This window comes from Hydra vulgaris, chromosome 10 (genome assembly GCF_038396675.1).
Source record: "Hydra vulgaris chromosome 10, alternate assembly HydraT2T_AEP".
NCBI classification, from domain to species: domain Eukaryota; kingdom Metazoa; phylum Cnidaria; class Hydrozoa; order Anthoathecata; family Hydridae; genus Hydra; species Hydra vulgaris.
This window is the reverse complement of record NC_088929.1, coordinates 39512746-39536435: the sequence shown is the minus strand read 5'-3', so window position 1 is coordinate 39536435 and position 23690 is coordinate 39512746. Positions and strand designations below refer to the sequence as shown.

The 23690-nt window shown below is 26.8% G+C and overlaps 1 protein-coding gene and 1 long non-coding RNA gene across 2 annotated transcripts; one reads left to right on the top strand and one right to left on the bottom strand.

Moving 5' to 3' along the window:
- Positions 1 to 750: 750 nt before the first annotated feature.
- On the bottom strand, positions 751 to 6293 carry LOC136086594 (uncharacterized). The gene is made up of 3 exons (XR_010641453.1): positions 6227 to 6293; positions 1259 to 1326; positions 751 to 921 (listed from the first exon to the last, which is right to left on the bottom strand). It is a non-coding gene; the product is annotated as an uncharacterized LOC136086594 (long non-coding RNA).
- Positions 6294 to 20721: 14428 nt separating this feature from the next.
- Positions 20722 to 22805, top strand: LOC136085953 (uncharacterized). The gene is made up of 3 exons (XM_065807992.1): positions 20722 to 22222; positions 22294 to 22362; positions 22624 to 22805. Exon 1 carries the CDS (start codon positions 20896 to 20898, stop codon positions 21430 to 21432), a length of 537 nt encoding a protein of 178 aa, XP_065664064.1. The 5' UTR covers positions 20722 to 20895; the 3' UTR covers positions 21433 to 22222; positions 22294 to 22362; positions 22624 to 22805.
- Positions 22806 to 23690: the final 885 nt, after the last annotated feature.

Below are 23690 nucleotides of genomic sequence, written 5' to 3'. Positions count from 1 at the left end.
TGCATACAGCATGTTTTTCTTATAGTATTGTTCATTCTGATTTCAAATTGGCAATCCTTTTTTTTTCTATCGCGTCAAGTTTTCAAGATATTAGGATTCAAATCCCTAATATTTGGGGTAAAACCCCTGATATTGTCAAAAAAAAGCTTCTTTAAAAGTACCCAGTGAAAAAGCGCACATGGGATACGCGTGGATTTTTTCCACATGTAACCCATGTGGGGATTATTATTTTGTCCCATGTGGGTTTCATATGGTAAATCCCACATGGATTCCATATGGTAAATCCCATATGGGATACGCGTGGGTTTTTACCACATGTAACCCATATGGGGATTATTATTTTGTCCCATGTGGGTTTCATATGGTAAATCCCACATGGGTTTTATGTGGTAAATCCTACATGGGATATAGGTGGAAAATACGACATGTTATAGATCTTAAATGCCACATATTTTAATCCAAATGGTATAAAAGTAGTCAATACTAGACAAATGAAAGTCCGAATGCTTCTATGATAATTTTAAAAATTCTTTTAATTTAAAAATTACTTAAATAGTAATTTAAAATTAATCATCGAAGCTTTCAGAGAGGCTTAACTTAATCTGGTATTTGCTACTTTATCCCATTCGGTATTCAAAACGTGTAGCATTTTTAATCTTTTACATGTGATGTTTTCCACCCTTAACCTATGTGGGATTTACCTTAAACTATTATGACGAAATTTTATAAAATTAAAAAACGTGTTGCAAAATGAATTTATTTAAAAATAAATGCTATTAATCAATACATCCAAAACGAATATTAAAAATATTATTTTTTCTTTTGCGATTTACACGCCGTTTTTTGTCAAATGAATTAATTAAATCGCTTCGGCTTATATATATCGGTTTTTAGTATCTTCTAACTTTCTTCAAACATTTTCTAAAAAAAAAAAAAATATAAATACAAATATATATAAATATAAATATATAAATATATATATATATATATATATATATATATATATATATATAAATATAAATATATATATATATATATATATAGAGAGAGAGAGAGAGAGAGAGAGAGAGAGAATGAGAGAAGGCGAGGGAGAGTGAGATGGTGTGAGAGAGAGAGAGAGAGAGAGAGAGAGAGAGAGAGAGAGAGAGCAATTTTAATAAGGAACCTTATTAGTCGAGCAATTTTAATTATTAGCCAGTTTGAAGTCATTAATGACTACAATATTTCACAAATAATTATTTCCTAATTTATTACTTACAATGACTAACGTTTATGCGTAATTGAACACATATTATGCGTAATGATCTTGAACCCATGAGGAGAATCCTGAAAAAAAGTGATCAATAAGGATAAGTAGTTAAACAAAAAAACGAAAACAAAAATGTAAAAACCTACTTTTTCAATGATGTAGACTTCTATAATAACAGGCCTTGACATCGCGCAAAATGCCGTAAAACCTGAAGGCCGATTAAACTTTCACTTTTACTTATATTGATATATTATATTAGGTAGGGTGTAATGGCAGCCTATGTTTTCTTATAATAATCTCTAGTAAAAACGGAAATATAAAAAGAAAACCAAAAAATTGTTAAAAGATAATCATATTTTTCGTATTTCAAATTTCATTAAGAATATTTATGTAATATTAAATAGTATCAATAACAAGCAGAACCATAACAAAGTATATATCTATATATTAGAAAGATAACTGTATTTTTAATTTTTTTTGCTAAAAATGGTAACAATAAAAATCACCAACAATAAAAAACACCAATAAAAGCTGATTCAAGCAAAAAAAAAGTTTTATCAATATATCTCAACAGGGTTAAAGTCCTTATACTTGGCAACTTGTAGTCAATACACATACAATCATATAAACTTCGTCGCATAGCAAAATACTCATATGCTCTACATATAATATCTGAAGTATATAAAACTTCACCAACATTAACTTTTCTCATAGCATTAAGGTGTTCGAATAGAATATTTGATTGAAGCGAACTTTCTTTATTTTTTAAAAATCTAACTGCTTCAAATAAAGCTGATTTTGTTTTTATTAACTTTAATTTGTTTACAGCTAAATATGAAATATTACAAATTGTGCCATTATGGTTAGCTACAAATGAATAATCATTGAAAATTACTAAAATAAATACTGAAACACCAAGTTTGTACATTTTTGATTGTATGTGTAAACTTTTTTTATTAAGCTGGAAAACAATAACATCGTTATTATCACTTAACAAAGATTGAATATCGTCAAATATAATTTCATCCTCTTTTAGAAAATCATTTAACTCATCTGGTAAAATGCTTCGAAAACCGCTTGAAGTTACATTTTTTCTAACTTTACTTGCTGGTGTGGCTAAACAACTAGGCGGAATATTTTAAAAACAGATGGTGGGTTTAAAGGTCGTTGCTTCCCATATTTGCTTTCAAAAGGTGCTTCATTTGGCCAATGCAGTTGACATAATGCTGTATAGTCTGTAACAATAAAACCAGTTCTTGGGATAGCTTCACTACATCTTTTTCTCTCCTCTAGATTCTTCGGGAATTTATAAATTAATATTTTTGTCGTAGTTGAGTATTGATATTTTTGTTGTAGTTGTAATTGATATTGTAGTTGTATAAATTGATATTTTTGTTGTAGTTGAGATAGTTCGACTTGCAAAGAGATACACAGCATTTTAAAGGCATTTCTAAGGCATTTTAATTATTAAAAAAACTTATCGTTAGTTTGACAATATTATTACCTTACAAAGTTAACGCCTTGAACCTTACATCAACATCAAGACAATAACAACGTTATTGTCTTGATGTTGGGCTATCTAATTTATAAACCAATCACATTTTAAAGATTTATTAAAAAAGCGCGAACACAAACTTTCATCTAATGTTAAAAGATGAAAATGTTAACACAGTATTAGGAATTGGCCTTCAGTTTAACAACTTTGTTGCGCGATGTCAAGGCCTGTTATTATAGAAGGCCGCGGTCACACATAATATAATATTCTGAAACTAATAAACAAACATCTAAATTTCTATAAGTAAATTTATTCTTTGATCATTGCCTTCATATCCTATCTTATTTTCATATCATAATCTATTATGGAATTATTTATATAACATATCACAACAATATTATTAAATTTGTGATGTTCAAATATCATATGAACATTCTCTAACATGTTCATATGATATTTGAATATAGTTCTTGAGTATATTATCTGCAAACAATTGACTGATGCAAGTTCTAATGTTGTCAAAAACCAAGCATGCATGCATGGGACACTGCAGTGTCCCACAAAGATATGCAGGTTTGAAAGTCAAATTTTCTTTATTAAAAAAAAAAAAAAAATAGGGAAGAGATAAGGAGGTTTCTGTAACTTTTTTTAGGCTCCAAAACTTTTAACTTTATATATAATAAGGTTCATAAAACTTAAGGGACTAACGAAGTACATTGAGGAACAAAAACAGGATATTTACTGAAACTTTTAAATTTTTAATCTGGAGTACCACAGTGTAATTGGGAATAAAGTCTCTGGGTCCAGTATTCAAAGTAATATGATCTAAAGTAATATATAAATTAAATAAAATGCTTTAAAATGCATGCAGTTATACATATAACTCCTGATAGTTAACTATATGTATAACTAGTTATACATAAAATTTATTATATAAACTTATTTTTTAAGGTTATGCTTGAACAAATTAGAACCAATTAATTCAAATTCAAGATTTAGTTCAAGTTCAAGTTATTTGTTCATTGTTTTTTCACTATTTTATATTTATTTGTTCAAATTTTTTAACTAGTACTAATTATTACTACAGTAAGAATATTTATCATTGTTGAACGTGATTTTATTAGTAACTTAATTTTACTATCAACATATTTTGACAACACCCTTTACATTTTAAATGATGACAGCTTTACTTTTCTATTGATGTTAAACTTATTACATTTCAATAACTCAGATTGAATTTTAACTGAATTATTGTAAGCTTTGTTGTATCTCAAATGGTGTTGTAAATAAAGTAAAAATAATATATATATATATATATATATATATATATATATATATATATATATATATATATATATATATATATATATATATATATAGTATTTAGGCTATGGGATCATCCATAAATGATGCCAGTAGATAGAGGGGCAGTGTGAGTTTAACAATAATTGACAATGGGGAGGGGATGTTGAGACCAAAATAATGTCAATTAAAAAATTGAATTAAAAAAAAAAGTAAAATATTTTATTTAAAAAAAAAGTAAAACAATTTATGCTAGCTATGAGCAGGTTTTAGAGGTATTTACACCAACAATGTGGTCTAAAAACTTCTTGCTTTTGTTGCTTAAAACTGTAGAGGATCATAGGAAAAACAATTTAAATTCAGAAATTAGCTTGCTTATTTGAAAGAACAATTTACGTTTTTTTTTTTTTACTTTTAGTACTGTTGAGAATAAATGTATAACTGAACCAAAAAAAAATTGATGGTATATGCATTTTTTATATTATATTAAAAATTCAGATATACCATCATAATACGATAACAAAAACTGACATCATTTTCAATGGGAAATGGCAAAAAATTGACTGAGTTTGATAAAGGGTGAAGTTGTTCAACAAACCGGGTCATCATCTGACATCATTATGCATAGATGACCCTACGATTTAAGTAAAATAAGTAATCAATTTGCCATATTTCTCTTTAGAAAGTGTAAGAAAAAAGCATTGTTATGCTGAGAACCTACCTATTGAGCAAGCTTTGACCACCTATTTTACAAATTTGAGAGACAGAAGTGGAAGTGCGAATCGCAAAAGAACTAATAACAATGCTCTAAATTGATTTTAACTTTGTAGACTAGCATTAACATAGTATTTAGTAATAATACATGATTTTTATAATTTGTATTTATTTCCATTAATTATCAGTTGTCAGTCTCCATTTTATAAAATGAATTAAAAAACTATTTATTTATAGTATAATAATAATACATAAATACTAGTTTCCTAATGCTATAATAATACATAAATACTAGTTTCCTAATACAATGTTAATGGTATTCGTTTTAAAGTGTAATTTTGTATCAATTTTATTGTTTTAATGTTATATTTATATATATATATATATATATATATATATATATATATATATATATATATATATATATATATATATATATATATATATGTATATATATATATATATATATATATATATATATATATATATATATATATATATATATATATATATGTATGTATATATGTATATATATATATATATATATATATATATATATATATATATATATATATATTACTTTTACTTTATTTACAACACCATTTGATATACAACAAACCCCTACAAAGCTTTCAATAATTCAGTTAAGATTCAATCTGAGTTATTGAAACGTAATAAATTTAACATCAATAACAACATAAAATCACGTTCAACAATGATAAACATTCTTACTGTAGTAAAATATAGTACTAACTGATAAATTTGAACAAATAAATATAAAATTAACAAAAACAATTAATAAATAAAAACATTAACTTGAACTTTAACTAAATCTTGAATTTGAATTAATTGGTACTAATTTATTCAAGCATAACCTTAAAAAATAAGTTTTTATAACAAATTATATGTATAAATAGTTATACATATAGTTAACTATCAGGAGTTATATGTATAACTATATGCATTTTAAAGCATATTATTTTATTTAAACATTACTTAGATCATATTACTTTGAAAACTGGATCCAGAAGCTTTATTATCAATAACACTGTGGTACTCCAGATTAAAAATTGAAAAGTTTCTGTAAACATCCTGTTTTTGTTTCTCAATGTAGTTCGTAAGTCTCTTAAGTCTTAAGGACCTTATTATATCTAAAGTTAAAAGTTTTGGAGCATAAAAAAAGTTACAGAAACCCATCCTATTTTTTTCTTTTTTAATAAAGAAAATTAGGAATTCTTTGACTTTCAAACCTGCATTTCTTTGTGGGACACTGCAGTGTCCCATGCATGCAAGATTGGTTTTTGACAACATTTCAACTTGCATCAGTTAATTGTTTGCAAATAATTTACTCAAGATCTATATTCAAATAACTATTATATTATCCCAATAATACGTCTATTTGCACAAATCTTAATCTTATTTCTATAAGGAAAGATAAAAATTATTCGCGGTACTTACTTACTTACATACTTGCTTGCCATTCTCTTTATTAATATAAAATAATTTCTCACAAAATAAACGTAACGCAATGCAACGTCGATTTAAAAATTTTTTTTTTAGTTTTTTTTTAGTTTCCAGCTTTTAAATTAATTCCCATGCAAATCCCACAGGAAACCCACGTGGGATTTCCCATGTGTGTAAATACCATATGGTTCCCACATGTAACCCATGTGGGATTACCCACATGGGTTTAAGGTGACAAATTTCCATACGGATACCACATGGGAAAATCCGTCCCACATAAATCCCATAAATCCCACACGGAACCCACGCGGAACCCATGTGGGACGCGGTTTTATTTTTCACTGGGTAAGACAAACTGGGTCTCAATAAAAACGTTTTTTACAGTAATTTTAAAAAAGATATAGGGTATTTTTATTTAAAATTTATCTGCAAAAAAATACAGTAAAAAACTCTTTAAAGTATAAAAATAAAATAAAACTCACCAATAAAATTAAAAAATAGTAATTATTTACTATTTTTTAATTTTATTGGTAACTAATATTATTTTTAAAATCTCTGTGAAAATTGCTTCTTCTTAGACCCAGGTTGACATACTTTTGAAGAAGTTTTTTTTTGTCAATATTAGGGATTGTACCCTAAATTTTTGGGATTTGAACCCTAATATCTTTGAAACTTAGCGTGATAGAAGAAAAATGATTGCGTATTTGAAACCAGAATGAGGAATACTAAAAGAGAAACTTATCGTATGAAAAAAAAAAAAAAAAAAAAGGTTGAAAAGTAAAATTTTGTTGGCCTGTGTAATTCGCAACTGAGAAAATATTTTCCCTTCTAAATTCGTTACAGTTCTGCAATTATTAACACATATCGCACATGCTTGCGCGATATTATTAATGGCAGAACTTTGCTCGAACTGGTGTATTGTTTGTGCGACTATCCAGTTGGAATCACGTGACTATATCGCGAAATCAAAAGTAACCACATTGAGTTGGGGTAAAACAAGCCATTTTTTTTTTATAAAAAAAATTTATTTTATTTAACAATTACTTTATGCCCTACAATTACTTTAAAAGCTAAACAAAAGAAACAGTTGAAAGATGTCTGCAAAACATAAGTCTTTTAGGTGATTTTACTTTATGTTTACATAGTTTTAAACTTCTGTTTAAATAAAATGATGTCTTACATTGATGTCTACATATTATTTTGGTTGTTTTAGGGTATATAAAGTAGTGATATTTCAATATTTATTTACCAATACTATCTACATCACGATTTATTGTATTCAACCACTTTTCTTTCTTTCCACTTAACGTCATCTTTAGAAAGACTTATATTCTTGATTTTTTTAAATGTTGTTAGTGCAAGCAACTGCACAACAACTTTTTTGCATTAAAAAAAAAAAGTTAACTCAACAAACCGCTACTGATTTTTTCCATGCTTTATATAAGGTTACTTTCTATATATATATGTTTGTGTGCCACAAAATTTGAAATCAATTTTTGAAAGCTTTTTTCTCAACCAATTTTGCTCAAATTTTGCACACTTAATCATTTTCGATGACAATACAAGGAAATGGAAAAATTTGACCAAAAAAAGTTAATTAAGTTAACAAAAATTTAATTTGAAGAACACTGAATTAATAAAAAAAAAATTTAAAAACGCAACAGTAATTTTTCCTTCTACAAAAGATAACAAAAAAAGAATTTCTAGGCCCAATAGAATTTTGCTTGCATAAAGCATGGATTTGAAAAAAGAATTTTTTTTTTGATTTACTAGTTAGTTTGTTTTCCCCCAATTCAAAATGATTAATTTTAAAACAATACTTTTTAATACGAAGTGACGTCACGCCGACTGGTCGAATTTAAACAAGGCGTAGTTTAGATTGGAATATTTTTTCGTTTGATTTAGCCTCCACTGTAATATACAGTTAAACAACCAAGATTTATGGCTTAATTGGTCAAAAAATGAATGTTTTAATGTTTTAATATTTATTAATTTCACTCAAAACAAAATCTAAACCTAAACCAAAATGTAACCTAACATAAAAAAAAAGAACGACATTTTTTTTTTAATTTTACATCGATTACCAACTGACTTATGTGTACTTATTTATGTGCATAAAATTACTTGATGACAAGATTAATTTTAGTCGACGACAAGACTGATTTCTTCTGCAAGCTCCTTATGGCTTCCTATAAGTAATTCTAACTAAGTAATTATCCAACAAAAAGTTGTATACAACTTTTTATTGGATATTCACTTTGTCGAATTATGTATAATTAGAATATATATATATATATATATATATATATATATATATATATATATATATATATATATATATATATATATATATATATATATATATATATATATATATATATATATATATATATATATATATATATATATATATTTATATATATATATATATTCTAATTATACATAATTCGTATAATTAGAATATATATATATATATATACATATATATATATATATATATATATTTATATATATATATATATATATATATATATATATATATATATATATATATATATATATATATATATATATATATATATATATATTCTAATTATACGGGAATAAACTATACCGCCATTATGGAGGACAAACATCCGTAAAAAAAACATAAACAAATATATCTGCAATGTAAACAGAAAGCTATCATTTGTCTTAGCTTAATAACAATGCAAAGCAAAGATATTTTAAAAATTTGTTTTATAGGTCACGTTGACCCGTATTTTCTTGAAGATAAAGATTTCTCTGACAATATAGATAATTATCCAAATATTACTTATCCTGATATTGCGAACAATTTTTTATTTGCTCCAAGTCCTCTAACTAAAGATCAATTAAAAGCATATAAAGCTCTCGATTCTTATAATCAATTTGTATCAGGTTGGTTTATGAATGTGGGTGTAAAAGAATTTGAGAAATATGTTCTTATTCACGGCAGGGTAGGTTTTTTAAATATTAGTTCTATATAGAAATTTAAACAACAGTCATACTTTTAATTTTTTTCAATTTTTAATATCTTAGATAAACATTCTCAAAAAATGAGCGATGTACCCTTACACCCATGGGTTATTTCTGAAAAATCAGGTAGTATAGTTTGTGCACATTGCAATTGTATGGCTGGTCTAGAAGAAAGCTGCTCACATATTGGTACGGTACTAATTTATATTTAGTACCATACCAATATGCAGTTAACATCAAAAGTTCAAAAACATGTACTGAGGAAAAAGCCAATTGGTTACTACCAAGCTGTAAAAATATCGTACACAAGTCTGTTGCAGATATTGATTTTCTATTCCAACAAAGGAAGAAACTGATGAATTTTTTTTTTACTTAAGCCAATGTGCAACCAAACCAGCTATTCTTTCTATTGTCCCTGGGTTTACTAAACCTTACGAACCGACAATAATAACAGACAAATATCCTGAATCTTTGTCTGACCTTCATCAGAACAATAATATTTTTTCAAACTATGAAGAACTCTTAAATGCTTATAAAAAGAAAAAACTTATAATAACTATTGAGGAGAGTAAAAATGTTGAGAGTGCAACACGACTTCAGACAAAAACTAAAAACTGGTTTTACTTTAGAGCAGGTCGTATCACTAGTTCAAAATTTGGCAATGTATGCTGTGCTAATATCACCCAACTACCAATCAGTTTGATTATGCAAATTTGTTATTTCATTCAAGCAAACCTTTGCACAGTAGCAACAAAATGGGGACATGACCACGGAATTCAACAACCATGGAAAAAAACACTCTAATTTTTCAATAAAAAATTGTTTTTTTTTTTATTTCAGTTTAACAATCTTTCCTCGGTGCATCGCCTAATGCAATTGTTAATTGTGATTGTTGCGGAAATGGTTGTTTAGAGATAAAGTGTCCCTATAGTGGGAGAGATAAATACATCAGCGATTTATTAAGTTATGAAAATTTTTGTCTCCAGAATAATGAGGGTTATGTACTCGGTGTAGTTAAGGCGATTTACAAATTATTCGAATTCTTTTATTTGGAATCAGCATGATTTTATCAGCGTATTATGTCCAAATAAGCGCTTTAAATGATATAATTTTTTTTGCTTCCTGTTTTTTTAATGTTTAAAGAAACTTTTTTTTTTTGTATAATTTTCAAAATCTTTTTACTACCCCTAGTCGTGAATCTAAAGTAGGGATGTCGAACCCAATTATTTGTTATTTGGGTATTTGGTGTTTTTAGCACTATTTGGGGTCACCCAAATATTTTTATTTTTACCCAAATATTTGTATACAAATAGTGTAAAAATCTTCAAATTATTTTTCAGCATTTTTTTTAAAAATAACCGTCACATTTGTTACTAACTCTATATTTCAATTTCCAAGTTACGCAATTTCCGTGAATTTTATATCATAATTAATTCACTACTACTGAAATTTTTTAAAATTTATCTTTGTTTAATTGTGAATTTAATCAAGTAACTATTGAAATTATACAAAGAAGTACTATAAATACTACTATCGGGTATGAGTCTCATGCTTTTTTAGGTTACGTTTACTAAACTAAATTTGACTAAACTAAATGTGGAAACATTTTGTAAAAATCAGTAAAAGTCAGGCAAAATATCAAGTTGGCAGCTGTAATGAAGTTTGTACGATTGTTAATTATGGAACAACGAATTTGATGAATCATTTAAAATTGAAACATGGTATGGATATATCTCTTAAAAGAAGGTCCAAGTAATCAAAAAATTCAACGTCCAATAACAAGTTTTACAGTTCGAGAGTCAAGAGAGTTGTTAATATCAAAATGTGCAGCCAAAGATGGATTTTCAATTAATCAAATAATAAATTCGGATGCTACTAAATCATACTTGTCATCACGCGGTCATCAAATGCCTAAATCAAGATCAACAGTTTGGGAAGACATTAAAAAATACTACGAAGAAGTTTTTAATGAACTTGTGTTAAAAATTCAAGAGTTTAAAGTCATGGGAAAAAAAATTAGTACAATAATTGATGAGTGGACTGATAATACATTCAAGAGATATTTAAATATCAAAATATACAACGGCACTGAATCTGAGCAATTTGCATTAACTTCTGTTGGATCAAGTAGTTGTAATGCTGAAAAATTGAAAACAATTGTCAGAAAAAAACTCCAGGACATCAAACTTGACATTTCAGTAGATATTGTCTCAACTATAAACGATGGAGCTTCCGTAATGAAAAAATATGCCACCTTGATGCCATTTGAAAGTCAACTTTGTTACAATCATGGAATAAATTTAGCTATTGTTGACTTTTTATATCAAAAAGATCGTGAAGAGATGAATGAACATAATGATAATGTTGAACTTGATGATGAAGATGAAGATTTTGATGAAAAACTAGATTTTGATGAACAAGAAAGCTCTTTACCAATGGAAAAATCCTACTTTGATGTTATATCAGTTGTTCGAGGATATGTGAGAAAATTTCGAAAATCTCCATTGAAAATTGCTCGCTTCAAAGAAAATGACCAAGAAACAACAGGAAAAGAGTTAACTCTATTAATTGATTGCAAGACAAAATGGAATAGTGTACTTCCTATGTTGCAGAGATTTTATGAACTGAAAGAAATTTTAAAATCTACAATAAATGAATTTGAAGGTTCACATGATGACATCATTGAAACTAAAGTTAAAGACATAATAGATTGTTTGATTCCTGTTGAAGAAGTTATTAAAAAATTAAGCTCTAAATGCTGTAATTTGATGGTGGCAGAAGGATCATTTATCTACATATTCAACACACTCAACGCACAGGTAAATGATATTTCGCAAAAAATGCTCGAAAATTTAAAAACTTGAATTGATTCACGAGGAAATGTCGATTTAATATCAACATTCATTTTTCTTCACATTATTGATTATCCAAAGGAAAATGATTATTTTAAATATTCGTCAAAATTAACTATTAGAAAAGAAATTAAGGAACTCAATACAAGACTATTTGCAGAATCATTGTTGGAGGAAAATGATGATAAAAATGATTCAAATACAACATCCAAGCTTGATGACACTATCAACCACTTTGTAAACCATCAAAAAATAGTCAAAACTTCGATCGAAAATGAAATTAAGGCGTTTGAAGGAACAAAAGAACGTACAGATAAACTTCAGATGATCTACGATGCCTTATTAACTGTGCAAGCAACATCAACAGACTTTGAAAGAATCTTTTCTGTAGCTGGAAACTTCAAGACTAAACTTCGTAATAGAATGAAAGAAGAAAAATTGAATATGCTTGTATTTTTAAAATATCACTTCTTAAATAAACGCTAAAATTTGAATTGAAATCAATTGATTTTTTTCATACATTTTACTATTTGGTATTTGTAAAAATATTTGGGGGGTCACTATTTGGGGTATTTGGTATTTGTACAAATATTGAAAACCCAGATATTTGGCATCCCTAATCTAAAGAACACCGTTTTGTAGTCTTTAGATCACTTTCGCTCATCGACATTAACATGAATTTAGTTAAAATCTTTTGAAAAAGGGCCTTAACCCACTACAGATTTTAGTTCTAATCGGTTTTGACGTAAATTAGCTATCTATACTTGTCAAAATACAATATTTGTATCAATTTTTACAAAAAATACAAGAACTCCGATCAAAAAAGAACTTATAACCAAGAAAAATTGCTAATCAATAATCAGAACAAATCATATTTTTTAAACTATGATGTTCATTTTAACTAAAAAAATGTATTTATTTAAAATCTTATTAAAATTTAGACAAGTGATCGTGATTTTAAAAAGATTTAAAAAAAAAAATCTTTGGTCTGGGTTTTTTCGATACAAACATCTAAATATTAATAGCGCAATGAATATTATTAGTGTTATACGCCTATTGTTCGTATTGTTAATTACAGTTCTGCATTCTGTAAAATACACTATTTCTTAGTTTTTAAGTAGTTTCTCGACTTTTATATGCGCGGTTATATGTTCCATGTCTTTCAAGTAAGTTCAGCTAGCAAATTAGAGCTGATATATTTTTATTTTCAAGAAGAATTTATGTTGTTCATTGATTAAAATAAAAATTTAAATAATCGTTTGTTTATTGTTGGTTGTTTTTATTTTTCTAATTTTTATAGCCTGCTTTCATTTTTTAGAAGAAGTTAGAACTAAAATGACTGATAAAATTGATTTTTTTGTACAATGTTTCTTTTTAAGTAAACTGTTTCAGTTTTGTCGTTAGTCTTTTTAGAACATTTTAAGCAAGTAATGTTTTATTTTCTGGAGCAGTTAAGAGGAGCTGATGGCTTTTTTAGTAAGTTCAATTCATTTTCTTATTTATAGATTAAGATTATTTTTTGTAGAAAGAATAATGAGAATAAAGTTTTATTTATGTATTTAATATGAAAAGTTAAATAAAATAAGACTATTGTTTGTGGTCATGTAAGTTTATATACATAAGTTTGCGTTTATTTCAATCTATTATATTTCTCTATATCTATATGTAATATTTTATATTCTTAGGAAAAATAATAAGGAATAAAAAAATTAAAAAAAATTCTTCTGGAATTTTTCAAAAGAATGTTGTGTTATGCTTCATTTTAAGGTATCTGAATATGTATTTATTAGAAATTTTTAATTTTGTTCTTAAATTATTTTAATTTTTTCATTACAATGTTGTGAATTGTAGTCTGCATTCTTTGTTACATTAAAAATAATTGATGCTAACAAATTTTGTTTTATAGTTGTTAAAGATTTGCATATACATGTTTGCATATAAAGGTTTGCATATGTATGTTTATATTATGCTCAAAGTTAAAAAGTTTTTGATAAATACGTGTATGTGGTGATATATGTTATATAATTGTTTTATAAATGTGTTTATATAAATGTGTTTTTATAACAGTATAAAATGTATTTTATCTAATGTGTACATGATTGTTAAATGAGGTGTTTTTATATGTTATATAACATTAAAAAAAAAAATTGTGTTTTATACTTAGTATAACTATAAAACACAATATATTTGAGATATAGATCTAGAGCAAGATTCGTCAACCTTACCAGTCAAGCGGTGTTATTGCTTTAAGTCTAAGTGTTGTCTAGCTTTCAATATAACTATTCTGAAAATACATAACATCTTCGATAATTTTTTGCGTAATATTGTTACCTTTGGCTTATCTTTATGTTAGTGTCTGTTGTTAAAAATGATTAATAGGTAGTTTCATTACTAGAACTCACTGCTTTTGTTTCTTAATATAAATAGCACAGTGAATATTATTATTGTTAGTGCGCATAGTTACGCCTATTGTTTGATATTAGTTACGGTTTTGTATTCTGTAAAACACACTACTTCAATAAAATATTAGTTTTTAAGTAGTTTCCAGTTTTCTTAACCAAGTGTTTTCTTGAAGAAGTCATGACCTTTCATGGTACGAGTTCAAAATGTTTAAGTAGACATTAGGTAGATAATGTTTAGTAGCTTGAAATGATAGGTAATATAAAATCTTTTTAAAATTTTATTAAGTAATTAATTTAATGTTATCTTTTTTTAAATTGTACTTTTAAATTTAAAGCTTCGTGTTATAGATGTTAATATTGAAAATATAGATAAGGGGAGACCGGGGCTAGTTGGCCGCAGGGGTAAGTTGACGAACTGCGTTTATCTTTAGAGCCTTTCATCAGAAAGTGACAAAAATTACTCAGAAACTTCCTTATTGACCATTTCATCATTCACTGTAGTATTGTCAGGATTCGCGCATGCGCGTGGGAGATATTGAGATTTATGCGTTTTTTGGACAAAAACGTAACTTTTAGAAGATCGCTTCCTTTTTACTTTACAAAGAAAATATTTAGTAGTATGAAAAAAAAATTCTTGTAAACGTTCCAGTCACAATTCGTTTACTATAATCAGTCAGACTTTTTTTTCAAAGCTGCCGTTTTTCAGGATCTATAAACTGTTTATTAAAAAAAAAGCTTTCGGGGTAAGTTGACAAATTTTTCACGGGGTAAGTTGGCTCATAGCATTTACTATGGAAAAAAATATTTATTTTTATAAAATTATTTTTTTAATTTTTTTTTATTTTTAACAATATTGAAAATATTTATTCTTACAAAAAAATTTAAAAAAAATTTTTTTTTGTTTTTTTTCCACAGATAAAAGTAGGGTTACTGTTTTGCTTTTTACGGAATAATATTTGGTACCAGCTAAAAGTAATATTAAATTTTGGGATAAAATTGTTGCAAAAATTAATTTTAAAAAAATTTCTATTAATTTTGCACTTAATAGTGCATTATTAATCATTTTTATAGTTTGCGCCAACTTACCCCGTGGTGGGGTATGTTGGCGCAAATTTTTTTTTTTTTTTTAGGGTCCGGAAAGGCCCCAAGAATTTTTTTTTGTAAATGAATGCAAATTTTATAAGATACCCTAATCCATACTCTTTAAGAATACACTTTAATATTTTTAAAAAAATGAACTGTTAGGGCTACCCCAGTGAAAAATAAAACCGCGTCCCACATGGGTTACGCGTGGGTTCCGTGTGGGATTGATGGGATTTACGTGGGACGGATTTTCCCATGTGGTATCCGTATGGAAATTTGTCACCTTAAACCCATGTGGGTAATCCCACATGGGTTACATGTGGGAACCATATGGTATTTACACACATGGGAAATCCCACGTGGGTTTCCTGTGGGATTTGTATGGGAATTAATTTAAAAGCTGGTAACTAAAAAAAAAACTAGAAAAAAAAATTTTTAAATCGACATTGCATTGCGTTACGTTTACATTGTGTGAAAATATTTTATATTAATAGAGAGAATGGCAAGCAAGTATGTAAGTACCACGAATAATGTTTATCTTTCTTTATAGAAAAAAGATTAAGATATGTTCAAATAGACGTATTATTAGGATAATATAATAGTTATTTGAATTTAGATTTTGAGTTAGTTATTTGCAAACAATTAACTGATGCAAGTTGAAATGTTGTCAAAAACCAATCTTGCATGCATGGGAGTTTCATGAGTTTCAAACCTGCATTTCTTTGTGGGACACTGCAGTGTCCCACAAAGAAATGCAGGTTTGAAACTCGAAGAATTCCCAATTTTCTTTATTAAAAAAAAAAAAAGTAGGATAGAGATGGGTTTCTGTAACTTTTTTTATGCTCCAAAACTTTTAACTTTAGATATAATAAGGTCCTTAAGACTTAAGGGACTTACGAACTACATTGAGGAACAAGTACAGAATATTTACAGAAACTTTTCAATTTTTAGTTTATAGTACCACAGTGTTATTGTTTATTATTATATTATGTTATATATTTATTGTTTATTGTTTACAATTTTATTTTCAATATATTTTGACAACACCCTTTACATTTTAAATGATGACAGCTTTACTTTTCTATTGATGTTAAATTTATTACGTTTCAATAACTCAGTTTGAATCATAACTGAATTATTGTAAGCTTTGAAGGGGTTTGTTGTATATCAAATCGTGTTGTAAATAAAGTAAAAATAATATATATATATATATATATATATATATATATATATATATATATATATATATATATATAAATATAATATATATACATATATACATATGTATATATATATATATACAAATATATATATATATATATATTTATATATATATTTATATATATACATATATATATATATATATATATATATATATATATATATATATATATATATATATATATATATATATATATATATATACAAATATATATATATATATATATACAAATATATATATATATATATACAAATATATATATATAATTCATTTTATAAAACAGAGACTGACAACTGATAATTAATGGATGTAAATACAAATTATAAAAATCATGTAAACTTCATTTATTATTTCTAAATACTATATTAATGTTAGTCGACAAAGTTAAAATCAATTTAGAGCATTGTTATTAGTTCTTTTGCGATTCGCACTTCCACTTCTGTCTCTCAAATTTATAAAATAGGTGGTCAAAGCTTGCTCAATAGGTAGGTTATCAGCATAACAATGCTTTTTTCTTACACTTTCTTAAGAGAAATATGGCAAATTGATTACTTATTTTACCTAAATCATAGGGTCATCTATGCATAATGATGTCAGATGATGACCCGTTTATTGAACACCTTCACCCTTTATCAAACTCAGTCAATTTTTTGCCATCTCCCATTGAAAATGATGTCAGTTTTTGTTATCATATTATGATGGTATACCTGAATTGTTAATATAATATAAAAAATGCATATACCATCAATTTTTTTCTGGTTCAATTATACATTTATTCTCAACAGTACTACAGTTTTAAGCAACAAAAGCAAGATGTTTTTAGACCACATTGTTGGTGTAAATACCTCTAAAACCTGCTCATAGCTAGCATATATTGTTTTACTTTTTTTTTAAATTAAATATGTTACTTTTTTTTTTAATTCAATTTTTTAATTGACATTATTTTGGTCTCAACTTCCCCTCCCCATTGTCAATTATTGTTAAACTCACACTGCCCCTCTATCTACTGGCATCATTTATGGATGATCCCATAGCCTAAATACTATATATATATATATATATATATATATATATATATATATATATATATAATATATATATATATATATATATATATATATATTCTTTTTACTTTATTTACAACACCATTTGATATACAACAAACCCCTACAAAGCTTACAATAATTCAGTTAAAATTCAATCTGAGTTATTGAAACGTAATAAATTTAACATCAATAGAAAAGTAAAACTGTCATCATTTAAAATGTAAAGGGTGTTGTCAAAATATATTGAAAATAAAATTAAGTTACTAATAAAATCACGTTCAACAATGAAAAACATTCTTACTGTAGTAAGAATTAGTACTAGTTAACAAATCTGAACAAATAAATATAAAATAGTGAAAAAACAATGAACAAATAAGAACTTGAACTTGAACTAAATCTTGAATTTGAATTAATTGGTACTAATTTGTTCAAGCATAACCTTAAAAAATAAGTTTATATAATAAATATTATGTATAACTAGTTATACATATAGTTAACTATTAGGAGTTATATGTATAACTGCATGAATTTTAAAGCATTTTATTTAATTTATATATTACTTTAGATCGTATTACTTTGAATACTGGACCCAGAGACTTTATTCCCAATTACACTGTGGTACTCCAGATTAAAAATTGAAAAGTTTCTGTAAATATCCTGTTTTTGTTCCTCAATGTACTTCGTAAGTCCCTAAAGTTTTATGAACTTTATTATATATAAAGTTAAAAGTTTTGGAGCATAAAAAGTTACAGAAACCTCCATATCTCCCTCCTTTTTTTTTTTTTTTTTTCAATAAAGAAAATTTGACTTTCAAACCAGCATTTCTTTGTGGGACACTGCAGTGTCCCATGCATGCATGCATGCTTGGTTTTTGACAACATTTGAACTTGCATCAGTCAATTGTTTGCAGATAATATACTCAAGAACTATATTCAAATATCATATGAACATGTTAGAGAATGTTCATACGATATTTGAACATCACAAATTTAATAACACTGTTGTGATATGTTATATAAATAATACCATAATAGATTATGATATGAAAATAAGATAGGATATGAAGGCAATGATCAAAGAATAAATTTACTTATAGAAATTTAGATGTTTGTTTATTAGTTTCAGAATATTATATTATGTGTGACCACAGCCTTCTATAATAACGGGCCTTGACATCGCGCAACAAAGTTGTTAAATTGAAGGCCAATTCCTAAAACTGTGTTTACATTTTCATCTTTTAACATTAGACGAAAGTTTGTGTTCATGCTTTTTTAATAAATCTTTAAAATTTGATTGGTTTATAAATTAGATATTGCAACTTCAAGACGATAATGTTGTAAGGTTCAAGGCGTTACATTGTAAGATAATAGTATTGTCAAACTAACGGTAAGTTTTTTTAATAATTAAAATGCCTTTAAAATGCTGTGTATCTCTTTGCAAGTCGAACTATCTCAACTACAACAAAAATATCAATTTATACAACTACAATATCAATACTCAACTACAACAAAAATATCAATTTATAAATTCCCGAAGAATCTAGAGGAGAGAAAAAGATGTAGTAAAGCTATCCCAAGAACTGGTTTTATTGTTACAGACTATACAGCAGTATGTCAACTTCATTGGCCAAATGAAGCACCTTTTGAAAGCAAATATGGGAAGCAACGACCTTTAAACCCACCATCTGTTTTTAAAATTTTACGCCTAGTTGTTTAGCTACTCCAGCAAGTTAAGTTAGAAAAACTGTAACTTCAAGCGGTTTTCGAAGCATTTTACGAAATGAGTTAAATGATTTTCTATAAGAGGATGAACTTATATTTGACGATATTCAATCTTTGTTAAGTGATAATAACGATGTTATTGTTTTCCAGCTTAATAAAAAAAGTTTACACATGCAATCAAAAATGTACAAACTTGGTGTTCCATTATTTATTTTAGTAATTTTCAATGATTATTCATTTGTAATTAACCATAATGGCACAACTTGTAATATTTCATCTTTAGCTGTAAACAAATTAAAGTTAATAAAAACAAAATCAGCTTTATTTGAAGCAGTTAGATTTTTAAAAAATAAAGAAAGTTCGCTTCAGTTAAATATTCTATTCGAACACCTTAATGCTATGAGAAAAGTTAATGTTGGTGAAGTTTTATATACTCCAGATATTATATGTAGAGCATATGAGTATTTTGCTATGCGACGAAGTTTATATGATTGTTTGTGTATTGACTACAAGTTGTCAAGTATAAGGACTTTAACAAGATTGACTTCAAAAATAAGCTCAATGGAGGACCTAAGTTTTATAAATAGTATTTTTATGAATTTAAATCCATTGAAAAGAATTTCCATACTACTAATTAATGAGGTCTATGTCAAAGCTTCATTGCTTTACTAAAGAGGTGCTTTGTTTGGTCAAGCAGTAAACTACCCTGAAAAGTTAGCTAAAACAATTTTATCATTTATGATTAAATGTCTTTTGTTCCTCAATGTACTTTGGAGGTCCAGAATTTATATGTAGAGCTCAACCTGTTGCAAATTGTTCCTCTGAATTTCAGTTTTCTCAATGTCAACAAATTGTTCATACGATAAATAATATTAAAAATAGTAAGACATTGGTAATAATTACTGGTGGTAACCGTGTAAATCAAAGATTTTTTGGAATGTGTAAAACAGTTGATAGTAAACCATGGTTAACAAGATCAGGTATATATTTTTTTTATGATTATGTGCATCTCTTAAAATCTATACGAAACAATTGGTTGACAGAAAAGACTGACGAACTTCAATTTTTAAACAATAAAGAACTGGCTTTGGCTAAGTGGAGTAATTTATAAACTTTTCTAAATCACTCCACTTAGCCAAAGCCAGTTCTTTTAATCTAAAACTTTAATTTAAAAACTGAGTGCAATTGTCTTTTTAAACTCTCTAAACTTACTGCTAAATCAGTTTATCCAAAACCAATAGAGAGACAATCTGTAAAGTTTTGTTTGTCTGTTTTTTGTGAAGAAACAGTAGCTGCATTAAGAACGCAGTTACAACTGCTACGAGATATTGCTGAACTGTCAAATTTTATGAAACCTACAGGTAAGCGTGTAAAACAGCTTACGCTAGATACTAGCAATGCAATAGCGCATTCATGTTATGGCTTTATTGATCTCGTAGAAACTTTGTTGAGTAATGGAGCAAAGTATGTCTTATTAGGTTGGTTTTCAACAGATCCACTTGAAAAAGCTTTTTCTAAGCTTCGACAGGGATCTGGAGGTACTTACTTTATAAACGTTAAATCTGTAATTGAAAAAATTAATATTCAACATACTAAATGGATATTACAACTTGACATTCCTGTTGATGGTATTGATGGTCATACTTGTGACATATGTTTTAGAGATATTTCTACTGATGAAAAAGAACTTCTAGATAATATACATGATCTTGAAAGCTCAGTTAATAAATCTACATTAGTGGCTATAGTTTACATAGCTGGCTATGTGCAAAAAAGCGAAATAAAAATTTATGATGATTCTACCAATTATTATTATAAATATGGAAGTTATCTGTATAGCCTAAACAGAGGCGGACTTGAAATTCCTTCTGATACTCTTGTCTAATGGTCAATATTTTGCTTTTTTTTTATATATATATAGAGATGGGTTCAAGGTGCTACTGACCCTTTATGCAGAACATTCTGTGTTACTCAGTTTCAGTTCATTGCTGCTAAATATAGATTTAAAATCACAAAAAAACTGCTAAAGAATTACTCACTAATTACCACTCCCAAAGTACTAAAGCTATCATAATTTATGTGAAAATTAGTTTTGTATTTTATTATGCAATTTACTTGTTATGTTTTTTATTTTCTCATTAGCCTATATGTCTCTCAATATGTTTGGATTTGTAAATATTTACCCTGTTGAGATATATTGATAAAACTTTTTTTTTGCTTGAATCGACTTTTGTTGGTGTTTTTTATTGTTGGTAATTTTTATTGTTGCCATTTTTAGCAAAAAAAATTAAAAATACAGTTATCTTTCTAATATATAGATATATACTTTGTTATAGTTCTGCTTGTTATTGATACTATTTAATATTACATAAATTTTCTTAATGAAATTTGAAATACGAAAAATATGATTATCTTTTAACAATTTTTTGGTTTTCTTTTTATATTTCCGTCTTTACTAGAGATTATTATTAGAAAGCATAGACTGCCATTACACCCTACCTAATATAAAAATATATCAATATAAGTAAAAGTGAAAGTTTAATCGGCCTTCAGTTTTTACGGCATTTTGCGCGATGTCAAGGCCTGTTATTATAGAAGGCCGTGTGTATGACGAAAAAGTAAAGATATTTTTGCATCCACTGGCTATTGCACCCAAGGTCTACATCATTGAAAAAGTAGGTTTTTACATTTGTTTTTTTTGTTTTTTTGTTTAACTACTTATCCTAATTGATCACTTTTTTTTCAGGATTCTCCTCATGGGTTCAAGCTCATTACGCATAATATGTGTTCAATTACCCATAATACGTTAGTCATTGTAAGTAATAAATTAGAAAATAATTATTTGTGAAATGTTGTAGTCATTAATGATTTCAACCTGGCTAATAATTAAAATTGCTCGACTAATAAGGTTCCTTTTTAAAATTGTTCTCTCTCTCTGTCTCTCTCTCTCTATATATATATATATATATATGATATATATATATATATATATATATATATATATATATATTTATATATATATATATATATATATATATATATATTATATATATTTGTATTTATTTATTTTTTTTAGAAAATGTTTGAAGAAAGTTAGAAGATACTAAAAACTTGGTATTATGCAAGCCGAAGCGATTTAATTAATTCAATCGATAAAAAACGACGTGTTAAGCGCAAAAGAAAAAATAATATTTTTAATATTCATTTTGGATGTATTAATTAATAGCATTTATTTTGAAATAAATTCATTTTGCAACACGGTTTTTAATTTTATAAAATTTCGTCATAATAGTTTAAGGTAAATCGCACTGGTTATAGGTGGAAAACATCACATGTAAAAGATCAAAAATGCTACACATTTTGAATACCAAATGGGATAAAGTAGCAAATACCAGATTAAGTTAAACCTCTCTGAAAGCTTCGATGATTAATTTTAAATTACTATTTAAGTAATTTTTAAATTAAAAGAATTTTAAAAATTATCATAGAAGTATTCGGACTTTCATTTGTCTAGTATTGACTACTTTTATACCATTTGGATTAAAATATGTGGCATTTAAGATCTATAACATGTAGTATTTTCCACCTATATCCCATGTAGGATTTACCACATAAAACCCATGTGGGATTTACCATATGAAACCCACATGGGACAAAATAATAATCCCCATATGGGTTACATATGGTAAAAACCCACGCGTATCCCATATGGGATTTACCATATGGAATCCATGTGGGATTTACCATATGAAACCCACATGGGACAAAATAATAATCCCCACATGGGTTACATATGGAAAAAATCCACGCGTATCCCATGTGCACTTTTTCACTGGGACAGAGCTCATAAAGTAAAAACCGAGCCAACTAGCCCCGGTCTCCCCTACTATAAATCTTAGATGAGATCTAGCGTTAAAAGATATTTATGGGTAGTTTCATGCTTTCACATGCTTTTAATAATTGGGATAAAAGCCATGACAACATTTTGTTATAAATAAAATTTATCTATAGTATTGTTAAAACCTTTGCTCTTTGGAAAAAATGTTTCTGGCTTTTCAATAAATGTATAATAATTTCTCTTGCATGAATAAATTGTGATTTAGGATATAATTGTGTTATTATATGTTTGTTTTTCTATATTTA

Bases quoted from the DNA above. Each gene is read 5' to 3' on its own strand.
- LOC136085953 (XM_065807992.1), top strand. From the start codon at position 20,896: ATGAAACCTACAGGTAAGCGTGTAAAACAGCTTACGCTAGATACTAGC.